The sequence below is a fragment of the Mustelus asterias genome, chromosome 8 (assembly GCF_964213995.1).
Source record: "Mustelus asterias chromosome 8, sMusAst1.hap1.1, whole genome shotgun sequence".
NCBI classification, from domain to species: Eukaryota; Metazoa; Chordata; class Chondrichthyes; order Carcharhiniformes; family Triakidae; genus Mustelus; species Mustelus asterias.
The window spans coordinates 78525698-78538066 of record NC_135808.1 but is presented as its reverse complement, the minus strand read 5'-3'; the positions used below and the strand labels follow the sequence as shown (position 1 = coordinate 78538066).

At 43.6% G+C, this 12369-nt stretch overlaps 2 protein-coding genes across 3 annotated transcripts in view; one reads left to right on the top strand and one right to left on the bottom strand.

Annotated features, from left to right (window-relative positions):
- The window catches only part of swt1 (SWT1 RNA endoribonuclease homolog), a 130700-nt gene extending 123178 nt beyond the window's left edge, over positions 1–7522 (bottom strand). The window contains exon 1 of the mRNA XM_078218305.1: positions 7398–7522. The gene's annotated coding sequence lies outside the window, so the exon portion shown is untranslated. The remainder of the gene's footprint in view (positions 1–7397) is intronic.
- Positions 7523–7653: 131 nt separating this feature from the next.
- Positions 7654–12369, top strand: part of trmt1l (tRNA methyltransferase 1-like) — a 58537-nt gene continuing 53821 nt past the window's right edge. For both annotated transcript variants that reach the window (XM_078219363.1, XM_078219365.1), the window contains exon 1: positions 7654–7715. In XM_078219363.1, coding sequence (XP_078075489.1) covers positions 7667–7715 — 49 coding nt within the window. In that variant the 5' untranslated portion in view covers positions 7654–7666. The remainder of the gene's footprint in view (positions 7716–12369) is intronic.

Sequence of the window (12369 nt, the reverse complement as noted above, 5' to 3'; positions counted from 1 at the left end):
AAGGCAAGTTATATCAACAATTTGCTCATCTTTCTTGGCGTAGGTTTAAAATCCTGTTTGTTTTTATACAGGGGTGGATGCTGATTCTGTAAAGCTTTCTGGAGAGATTACTGAAAAATATGATATATGCAAAAATGTTATCAGAGGACAACCTTGCTACCTACTGCAAGTCTCCCATTAGCAGGAGGCTTTAATGAAGTTGTAGATGAAGATTTAAAATGTGGGACAAGGACAGAAACATTTTCATCTTGCAGTTTATAGATATGGCAACCAGATCCATCTTTCTAGAATAATACATGGTAAAGATAAAAGTGACTGTACTTAAAATCATGGAAAAATGGATAGGGACCAGACTTGGAGTACTGTCTAAATTCTTGATTGGCGTGAGGGAAATATGAACACTTGGGTGACCCAAAAGATATTAAGTTAGTCACTTTTAGTGATACTTCCCATGGAATCATAGAATAATTGAATGCTTAAAGTACAGTAGAAAGCATTTTGGCTCTTTGTGGCTGTGCTAGCGCTCAAACAGCAATTGTTTTAGTGCCACTACCCTGTCTTTCCCAGCAGCACTGCAGATTTTTTCTTTTTGGATGTTGATGCAATTCCAATTTGAAAACCTCCACCACACTCCTAAAATTAACAATGTGAAGAGTTACTGCCAGAGCTAACTGGGCAAGTAAATGCGATATCACATAGAAGAATACTGAGAATGAATTTACTATGTTTGGAATGCAAAATTTATCAACCTTGAGGACTGGCATAAATAAGAACTGAAGTTATACTGATCTTAAAATTTTGAACTGGTTGCAATCTCATGAGAGACTGTTTGGTATGGAATTTCTGAATAACATTTTGCTGATTTTAATGGCAATGGCAGGTGGGATGCCAAGATATTTTGAGCCCTCAAATTTACCAGTTTAAGAAATACTAAATACACTGGCATACAGCTGGGTTTATAATATTCTTGATGGGTGAAAATGGAAAGTGTTATCCTTTGGCCTGGGAAGCCAGGAAAATAAAAATGGTCATCGAAAGGTACCCTAGCTGCAGAAAGACTGGTTCTAGTTGATATTGGATTTTATTTATAAAATATTGAAGGAAATTTTATACTCTGCCAACTGAATGCTATGTGATTACCAGTTCTCTGTGGAATAGCGTATGTTTGACAAAGTCTGACTGAGAACTGACATTGTTAGTATAAAGAGATCGGAGATATTGCTTGCGCAGAGAAATTGGTAGAGGTCTCAAAAAAAAGGGCGGTCTTATATTATGATGAGTTATACAAAATATGGAAAACATTTTTCCCATTGATTTGTTTTGTAATTGTTTGTATTATAAAGTTTTTGTTTTGTTAATGGTATGTTAATTGAATTGTTTAGATACACAAGTGAAGGGCATTGTTTAATTAAGTACTTAAGAGTACTGATATAGAAAGATGATTGGAACACTGGGGTGGTGGTGAGCATTCTCCAAGGCGGCCTTCACAACACACGACAGCGCAGAGTCGCTGAGCAGAGACTGATAGCCAGGTTCCGCACACATGAGGCCAGCCTCAACCGGGATCTTGGGTTCATGTCACACTATCTGTAACTCCCACAACTTGCTTGGACTTGCAAAGTCTCACTGGCTGTCCTGTCTGGAGACAATACGCATCTCTTTAACCTGTGCTAATGCTCTCTCCACTCACATTGTCTGTACCTTTAAGACTTGATTAGCTGTAAAGACTCGCATTCCAATCATTATTCATTATTCTGTAAATTGAGTTTGTCTCGTTATATGCCCTGTTTGCTGTTTATGAGCAGATCTCCCACTCACATGATGAAGGAGCAGCGCTCCGAAAGCTAGTGGCCTTTTCTACCAAATAAACCTGTTGGACTTTAACCTGGTGTTAGACTCCTTACTGTGTTTACCCCAGTCCAACGCCGGCATCTCCACATGGTGGGGAGAAGCCAGATAATTTTTTTATTTATTAGTGTCACAAGTAGGCTTAAATTAACACTGCAATGAAGTTACTGTGAAAATCCACTCGCTGCCACACTCTGGCACCTGTTCACGTACACTTAGGAAAAATTTAGCATGACCAATGCACCTAACCAGCACGTCTTTTGGACTGTGGGAGGAAACTGGAGCACCCAGAGAAAACGTATGCTGACATGGGGAGAAAGTGCAAACTCCACACAGATAGTGACCTGGGGCCGGAAATGAACCCGGGTCCCTGGTGCGGTGAGGCAGCAGTGCTAACCACTATGCCACCATGCTGCCCACAATACTGCTGCATTCTGTAAACAAACCCATTATCAAGAAAAAGGTTTGCATCTAATTTCATGCTTCACCATCCGGCTTGGGATCTAATCAACATCAAATACAATTCCTGGGTCTAGACTTGAACAATCCAATACTGATTTTAAAAAGCAACAGGAATAATGCAAAAGCAAGGTACAACTTTCTAACCACGAACCAAAGGCTGTTTCTTAAAAGCTCTGCATGTTGCTTGCTGGTCCAAACCATGTGGTTGTGAATGCCCTATTGAGAGTTTAAGAAACAAGGGATCGGAACAATGTCTAAAAGTTGTGTGAACATATTGGGTTTTACAAGATTGTAAAATATGACTTAAGATCTGCGAATGGATTTCAAAGTAGGAAAATGTGAAATCATCAACTGAGTCTAAAAAGGATAGAAGGGTGACAAGTAACTAGAGGTATTCCTTCCTGTCAGCCACAGGGAAGGTCATTGCAAGGTTAATCACCTTGTCCTGTGGCTGAAGAGCTTCTCCCAGAGTTCCAAAGCACACTCTGCTCATGAGCAGAGCACATGATCTTCACAACGCAACACATCGACATAATCTTCATTTGCGTGGCAACTACAAGAGAAATGCAGGGAACAACACAAAACCTTGTACATGGCCTTCTTTGACCTCACAATGGCCTCTGACACTGTCAACCGTGAGTAAATATGGAGCGTCCTCCTCTGTTTCGGCAGCCCCCAAATGTTTGTTACCATCCCTGCGCCTGGTAGAGTGACATGCAAGCAGCCTGACCAACAGACCCACCACAGATTCATGTTCAGACTGAGGTCAAGCAAGGCTGTGTCATCACACCAACATTCTTCTCGATCTTCCTTGCTGCAATGCTCTATCTCACCCACAGCAAGCTCCCTGCAGAACTGGAGCTTAACTATAAAACGAATCTGCTCCACTACTTGCAGGCCAGATCCGAAGTATCCCATCCTCTATCATTGAACTGTATGCAGATGATACTTGCTTCTGCACACATTTGAGTTTGAGCTCCAAGTCAGCAATAGCATCTTCAAGGTGTACGAGACCATAGGTCTCAAATGTAACATCCATAGCTACTATCAACAATAAGGTTCAACATCAACTTCAGCATGTTCAGTGTGCCAATGCACCCGTAGGCCACCTGAGGAAAAGGGAATTTGAAGACTAGGAGCTCAGGCCCAGCATCAAGCTCATGGTCTATAGAGCAGTAATGGTCCCCACCCTTCTATATCGTTCAGAAACATGGACTTTATGTAGCTACGTCTCAAAACACTGCAGAAGTACCAACTTGGTGTTGTTGCAATTATACAAGGCCTTGGTGAGGGCACACCTAGAATATTGTGGGCACTTTTGGTCTCCTTTTCTGAGAGAGGATGTTCCTGCTCTTGAGGGAGTGCAGCAAAGGTTTACCAGGCTGATTCCAGGGATGGCAGGACTGATGTATGAGGAGAGATTGACTGACAAGGTTAGGATTGTTTTCACTGCAGTTCAGATGAATAAGGGAGGATCTCATAGAGGCTTATAAAATTCTAACAGAACTAGACAGGGTTGATGCAGAGAGGATGTTCTCGATGGTGGGGAGTCTAGAAGCAGGGGTCACAGTCTGAGGATTCGGGGTAGACCGTTTAGGACAGAGATGAGGAGACATTTCTTCACCCAAAGAGTGGTGAGAACATAAGAACATAAGAAATAGGAGGAGAAGGCCATCCAGCCCCTCGAACCTGCCCCGTCATTCAATAAGATCATGGCTGATCTGATAGTGGTTTAGTTCCACTTACCCGCCCGCTCCCCATAACCCCTAATTCCCTTATTGATCAGAAATCTATCTACCTGTGAGCTTGTGGAATGCATTATCACAGGAAGTAGTTGATGCCAAAACAGTGAATGTATTCAAGAGGTGGCTAGATAAAGCACTGGGGCGAATAGGATCAAAAGTTATGGGGAGAAAGCAGGACTAGGTTATTGAGTTGGACAATCAGCTATGATTGTGATGAATGACAGAGCAGGCTCAAAGGGCCTCACTCACTCGCTCAATCAGCACCACTGGGCAGGCCACATTGTCCGCATGCCTGATATGAAACTCCTGAAACAAGCCCTTTAGGGGCAGCACGGTGACACAGTGGTTAGCACTGCCACTCAATACCAGGGGCCCAGGTTTAATTCCAGCCTCAGGTGACTGTCTTTGCGGAGTTTGCACGTTCTCCCCGTGTCTGCATCGGTTTCCCCCGGGTACTCCAGTTCCCTCCCACACTCCAAAGAGGTGCAGGTCAGATGGATTGGCTATGCTAAATTCATCCTTAGTGTCAGCGAGATTAGCAGTGTAAATATGTGGGGTCACAGGGATAGGGCCTGGGTAGGATTGTTGTCTGTGCATGTTCAGTGGGCCGAATGGCCTCATTCTGTACTGTAAGAATTCTGATCCTAAGCACTCTACTCAGAGCTTTGACATGCCAAGGGAGCCCAAGAAATGCTTCAGGGACACCCTCCTTGGAAAAAGTGCAATATCCCCACCGACAGTTGGGAAACCTTGGCCCAAGACTGCCTGAAGTGAAGGAAAAATATACAGGAAGGAGCTGAACACCCTGAGTTTCATTGCTAAGGGCAAGCTGAAGCCATCCATCATCAGCGAAAGCAGCACATGGCAACCTGAGCACCCTATTCACTGCTCCTCCAACCATCATCTGCCCCACCTGTGACAGACTATAGGTCAGTCATTGAACTCCTCAGTCCCCTGAGAACTCATTTTTAGTGTGGGAGCAAGTCATAGCAAATTTCTGCGGATGCTGAAATCTGAAACAAAAACAGAAAATGCTGTAAAATCTCATCAGGTGTGACAAATTCCCCTCTAACAGCATCTTCATCAGACAAAAGGTCATCCAGGTTCAAAACAATTCTCTCTCTACAGATAGTTTGTTTTGATTTATTGTTACATGTATTAGTGTACAGTGAAAAGTATTGTTTATTACGCACTATACAGACAAAACTGTTCATAGGAAAGGAAACAACAGTGTGCCGAATGTCACGTAGAGAATGGTGTAGAGAAAGATCAACTTAATGCAAGGTAAGTCCATTCAGAAGTCTGATGGCAGCAAGGAAGAAGCTGTTCTTGAGTTAGGTGGTACGTGACCTCAGATGTTTGTATCTTTTTGCCAACGGAAGGCGGCGAAAGAAAGTATGTCTGGGGTGCGTAGGGTCGTTAGTTATGCTGGCTGCTTTGCCAAGGCAGAAGGAAGTGTAGACAGAGTCAATGGATGGGAGGCTGGTTTGCGCGATGGATTGGGCTACATTCACGACTTTTTGTAGTTTCTTGTGACCTTGGACAGAGCAGGAGCCATACCAAGCTGTGATGCACCATAGAAAGATTCTTTCTGGTTGTATCTGTAAAAGCTGGTGAGAGTTATAGCTCACATACCAAATTGCCTTAGTCTTCTGAGAAAGTAGAGGCATTGGTGGGCTTTCTTAATTATAGTGTCGGCATGGAGAGTCCAGGGCAGGTTGTTGGTGATCTGGACACCTAAAAACTTGAAGTTTTCGACCATTTCTAATTCATCCCCATTGTAGTAGACGGGCATGTTCTCCACTATGCTTCCTGAAGTCGATGACAATCGCCTTCATTTTGTTGACATTGAGGGAGAGATTGTCGTCACACCAGTTCACCAGATTCTCTTTCCCATTCCTGTACTCCGTCTCGTCATTGTTTGAGATGCAACCCACTACGGTGGTGACATCAGCAAATTTGAAAATCGAGTTGGAGGGGAATTTGTCAGACCTACTGAGATTTTACAGCATTTTCTGTTTTTATCTATGATTCTGTGGCATGCTTCCATACTAAAAGCCATCCCTGAACCTGAGGGACTGCCTAAGAAAAAGGTTAGAACGAGATAATTTCTAAAAGCTAGAAACAGTGGAAGTCTGAAGAGACTTGGGGGTCCAAGTACAAATAATGTCATTAAAGTACAGAAAATGACCAAAAAGGCTAATCTAAAGACTAGAATACAAGGGGATAGAAGTCCTGTTACAGGCAAAACCATGATTAGACTAAAACTGAAAAATATGAACTGTTCTGGGCATCACGCCTTAGCAAGAATATATTGAAAAGAGCAGAGTGTAAATTTATCAGAATAATACCTATTATAAGGAGAGATAATACTAGGGTTATATTGTGGAATTTAGGAGGCTAACAGAAAATTTGGACAATGGTTTTCAAGCTATTCCGCTGTTTGGGAAGGCGAGCAATAGAGGGCATAGTCTAAAAATTATAATCAGGCTTTTCACAAGTGAAATTAGTCAAAATTTCATTTGCATGTAACAGGTGGCACAAGTTTGGCACTCTCCTCCTGAAACAGCAATTGATGTTCAATCAAGTTAATTTTAAATTGAAAATGAATAGATTTTTAAGTTTATTAATTGGTGCTAATGTCACAAGTAGGCTTACTGTGAAAATTCCCTAGTCACCACACTCCGACACCTGTTCAGGTACACTGAGGGAGAATTTAGCATGGCCAATGCACCTAACCAGGCCGTCTTTCGGACTGTGGGAGAAACCAGAGTACCCAGAGGAAACCCATGCAGACACGGGGAGAATGTGTAGACTCTGCACTGACCCAGGCCAGGAATTGAACCCAGGTTCCTAGTGCTGTGAGGCAGCAGTGCGAACCACTGTGCCATCCTGTCCCTTCTTTACCAAAGCTATTTTTTATGCAGCGAAGGCCAGTAGATCAGCCACGATCTCACCGAATGGCAGGAGAGGCTCGAGGGGCCCGAATGGCAGGAGGGGCCTCTCGCCACCCAAATTTGTCCTGGGAGCAATTCAGCTGTGCCGACTTCTGTGCCATCTCTTCCGTTGCTGCCTGACCCAAAGCGTCAGCTGACACTTCCTGTTTTAAATCAATTGCAAATGGTTTGAAGTAACCTGACGAGGGATAACATTCAGCACCAGAGGTTTTTGAGCACTCACTACACTGGGAAACTCGACCTGCCGACTGCACAGTCCGATTGTGCGCATGTCCAGTAGCGACACCAGCTACAAAGCAGGAGCTCAGGCCTCTTGCGAGACCAAGCGCCACAGCGAAATTAACCACAGCCCCGCTGGCAAATGATCACCAAGATTTATACTCACTCCAAATATATCAAACAGGACGCACACACTCGACCCTCTCAATAAGACGACGCCAGCTCTGCGCTCAAAACTAAACTCCGCTGCTCTCAGGTGGCTAACTCTACAGCGCACGAAGCATTCTGGGAATCCGGCTGTTTTCCGGCCAGCGGACTCGGCTGAACTACAATTCCCAGCATGCAGTGCGGGAGGAGACATGCGTAGTTCTGACCTCTCGCTCTCTCTGCCACCCCGCCCCCCCTTAAGTTTTATTGAACGTCATTGGTGGTAACATGGCGGAGCAGCAAGCAGGAGACCTGCACCAGGAGGACACTGCCTCAAGTAGGAATATAAGTGAGAGGGCTGGGGTTCCTTCACTTAATTTGATACCAGGGACTCGTGTCATTTTTCAAAAAAATGGAAAGAGCGGCCAATTTTATTTCGAAGTGTCTGTATTTTTGGAAAACTCTGATGGAGTTCCCCTGACGGCCTGACCGCAGAGCTCCGTCTGAGGGCCTGATCCTGGTGACGGAGCCGAGAGGCAGGTGTGGAAGTAGCTCTCTCCATCAAAGGGAGAAAAGTTCACAGGCGGAGTTTAGTGAGGAGGAATGTAACTGGGGCGTTGTACAAATTAGTCAATGCCTCTCATTAAACTCATTTAAATTCACATACACAAATTTTAGATTTTTACAAGGTGACTAAAATTTTAATTTAGTTGATCTTCTATTGCTCACTGGCATTACCTTTCAAAACATTTTGCTTATGCAACTCCTTGGGGGGATAAACTGGACTTTGTCAGGTTGTGACATTTACGTTATTATTTTTGCCATCTCCTTTTAAAGTTTCTTTATTAGTGTTACAAGTAGGCTTACATTAACACTGCATACAGTGAAGTTACTGTGAAAATCCCGTAGTCGCCACACTCTGGTGCCTGTTCGGGTACACTGAAGGAAATTTAGCATAGCCAATGCACCTAACCAGCATGTCTTTTGCACTGTGGGAGGAAACCCATGCAGACACTGGGAGAACAAGCGGTCTCCACACAGATAGTGACCCAAGCTAGGAATCGAACCCAAGTCCCTGAAGCTGTGAGGCAACAGCGCTAAACACTGTGCCTATATGCCTGACTGGTCCTGCTGAAGCTGATTGAGTTGGACATGGGGTGTGTAATTGGTATCTGATGGGATAACACTTTTTTTATAGCCTAATTCATAATTTCACCTGTCCTCATCCACTTTTTCTCAAGTTTCATTCACACTTTGGTATATTTCCTTTTGTTTGTCTATCCTCTGTACTATATACCCATATACTTTTCAAATCTTTGCGTGTGTGTCTACCCACACAATGTTTTTCAGTATCCCTCATTTTAGTATGTTGTGCTCCTTTTATTTTCATTTTCATGGAGATCAGGAAAATAGATTTTTGAATATCCAGCCTTCAAAATTATCAGAACAGTCTACCAGATTATCATCGGATGGTGAGGGACTGAATTTGAACTTTGAAAAAGTGAGGATAATGTGTTAGGGTGGTACAGAGCAGATAAGCAGATTGCTTATTCTAATTTTGTGTCAGGAGAGAGAGACATATGTACAAACTCTTCCTATATTTATACGAGCAGTACAACTTGTCTTGGTCTCAACCAGCTGAGAGTTGTTTTCAGCATTCTATAAACATGCAGGCTGGCTGCAACTGGCAACTTCTCTCATTACATAGACTTCACTTGCCTCTGCCAAAATGAACCACCGGTCCAGGGTCATCTCTGGAAAGCCAGGATATCTACCCACCTCCCCCAGCAAACATGTCCTTCAACCTCTTTGCCTGTCCCATATGCCTTTACTTCTACGCACAATTCCAAAGAACTCATGGATTATTATCAGCAAGGTTGCGCTTTCTCTGAACACTCGCCCAGATGCAAAATACCTAGCCTTAACCATTCTGTCCTTGGAAATTAGCATCCATATTCAATTTCCTCTCCCTTCAAATCCAAAAATGTTGTCTCGCCTTCCAAATTTGTGTACACCTTTCCCACAATTCCATGTATCTGCAACTTTTGTCACAGCCAACCACATTAAAGTCTTCTAATGTTTCTTCTTCATGTTTAGTGCAGTGGGACTTCCTTCATTTGGTTCCATTCTTAACTATTCTATTTTCACCAAAGCACCTCGAGCAATGGTCTTGCTTCTCACCCCTGGAGTCTCCCAAATCTTGCTTCTCTTCCTCATCTGCGTGCTGTACCTTGACAACCTTCTCTCCAAAGGCATGGGAAAAAACATTGCAATGTATATTTTCGACACTGGCTCTTCCTCTCTCATAACATTTTCACTTTTTGTCAATCTGGATGAGCTATAATTTCCTCATACTAACTCCACTGTTTGTTTGTTTGGCTCCACCATTCCCCCCCCCCCCCCCCCCCAACCCCTACTCCACCCCCCCCCCCCAACCCCTACTCCACCCCCCCCCCCCAACCCCTACTCCACCCCCCCCCCCAACCCCTCCTCCACCCCCCCCCAACCCCTCCTCCACCCCCCCCAACCCCTCCTCCACCCCTCCCAACACCCCCCCCCCCCCCCCCCCCGTCTCTCTCTCTCTGAGGCTGTAGCCATTGTGGCCTTAAGTTGAGTTTCCAACCCTATGTCCTCTCCATCACAAAGATGCCTGCTTTCACCACTGCAGAATCACCAATGGGCCACAATCCATCTGCTGCTGAAACTCAATGTTTTTATCATCTCTGGACTCAACTATTGCAATACTCCTCTTCCCAGCCTCCCATCCTAACCCTTCAGTGAACTTTCGCTCATGTTTAAAACAAAATGCTTCCTGCACCATATCCTGCTCATCCATTATTTCTTTCTTGTCCTTGCCAACCAGGTCCCAGGTATCCAATTTTAAATTCCCATCCTTATGTTTAAATTGCTTTATAGCTTCTGGTTTCCCTATCTATGTATTAACTCTAGAATCACTTCTCCCACCCAATTAATTTTGCTATGTACATTCTCGCCTCCTTTTGCCTGCTATTTGCACTTTACCTTCAGCCTTCGAAAAACCGTTGTCTAGAATTTCCTCCTGAAACCCTCAGCCCCTTCTCCTTTAAGATCATGCTTAAAATACATCTGTGACCAAACTTTCCCTCAACCCTACGAATAACTCTTTGTTAAGCTTGGGGCATGTTTATGACTGATTATCCATTTGCCTTGGCACAATTTGTTTTGCATTAAAGATACTATATATATATATATATATATGCAAATTATTACTCAATTAGCAAATATGCAGCCAAAAATGAATCAATGAAAAAGCAACTGTGGACAATCCAAAACACAATACCATGGTTCCAATCCCTTCCTTAATGTGTACGGAATATAGAAATTTCCACTGAAGATTTACTATCATGAAGTTCAGTGGTTTGGAGGACAGTCAGGAAAATTCTGATAGTCAACTGATAATATTCATCTGTGTGCTGGTGTAAAAAGATGGCACAACAATGGGCTTGCAGTGCGTCTGAAACAGTTGCCAGAATTGGGGCAGGCGAGGCTTGCAGAACGGCATTCTCCGTTGGCCTCGGGCAGGATCTTACGAGCCTTGGGCGGGCAAGGTGATAAAATTCCGGCAAGTGTGTTTTTTGGAGCCACATAACTCGTAGATATCAGAATAATTCATTTAAAAATGCTCTTCCGCACTCAAGTCTGTAGACCTGCTGTAAGTTGTGTATTAGTGTTGGAAGCTGGTTGCACAATCATATAATGATTACAGTACAGAAGGAAGCAATTTGGTCCATTGTGACTGTGCCAGCTCTCTGCAAGAGCAACTCAACAACCATTTTCTTTCGCAGTGCATTCTAGACCCTAACCATTATAAGCATAAAATAATTTGTTCCTCATGCCACCTTTGGTTCTTTGGACATCCACTTTAAGTTAGTGTTACTTGGTTCTTGACCCTTCTGTGAATAGAAACAGTTTCTCCCTAACTGCTCTGTTCTGATCCCTTGATATGCATTTTTTTTTATAGAAACCCTACAGTGCAGAAGGAGGCCATTCGGCCCATCGAGTCTGCACCGACCACAATCCCACCCAGGCCCTACCCCCACATATTTATCCGCTAATCCCTGTAACCTACGCATCAGGACTCTAAGGGGCAATTTTTAACCTGGCCAATCAACCTAACCCACACATCTTTGGACTGTGGGAGGAAACCGGAGCACCCGGAGGAAACCCACGCAGACACGAGGAGAATGTGCAAACTCCACACAGACAGTGACCCGAGCCGGGAATCGAACCCGGGACCCTGGAGCTGTGAAGCAGCAGTGCTAACTACTGTGCTACCGTGCCGCCCCATTTAGTGTGAGTTAGGCAAGGAGAATGTGTATTGGTTCCTGATGGGAGTGAAGAAGCTTTAAATCCTTTGGTTGTAACAGATCAATCATGTCTATGGGACACAATGAAAAAACATATCCAGTATTTGGCTTATTAGCATAATCAACTAATAAATGTTTAACTTGCATATAAATACCTAAAGGACCAATAAGAGGAAATAATGAAACTGTTGCTTGATCTCTTATTTTACCTGTCCTCAGTTGTTTGATTTTACTCCCTGCTTTTGTGAGGAATAGTTTTATTAGATTCCTTCTACACTGATGCCAACCTCTCAGGAGTTAGCAGCAAATGAACATTTTGTTTAAACTGAAAAACCGCTAAGTCTGGCAAGATTGCGAAATGTCTTTCCCTTCTTTATGCCCTGAAGCATTTACTTGGACCTAGGTTAATTACTTTATCAAGTCTGCCTATTTCTAGGTTGCTTGAAGTAATTTTTATCTTGCAGCCAAAGCAGAACTAGAAAAAAAAAAGACAAAAGGAGGTTTAAAGGGAAGATAATTTTGTATGGGGAGGTGGGGGTAAAGATAGAAACATTCACGTTTTCATGTTGATTTTTGTCCATGACAATGCAACAAAAGATCAACAAACAACAGGTGCATTTCACTTGCACCTCCTTCAACTTGGTC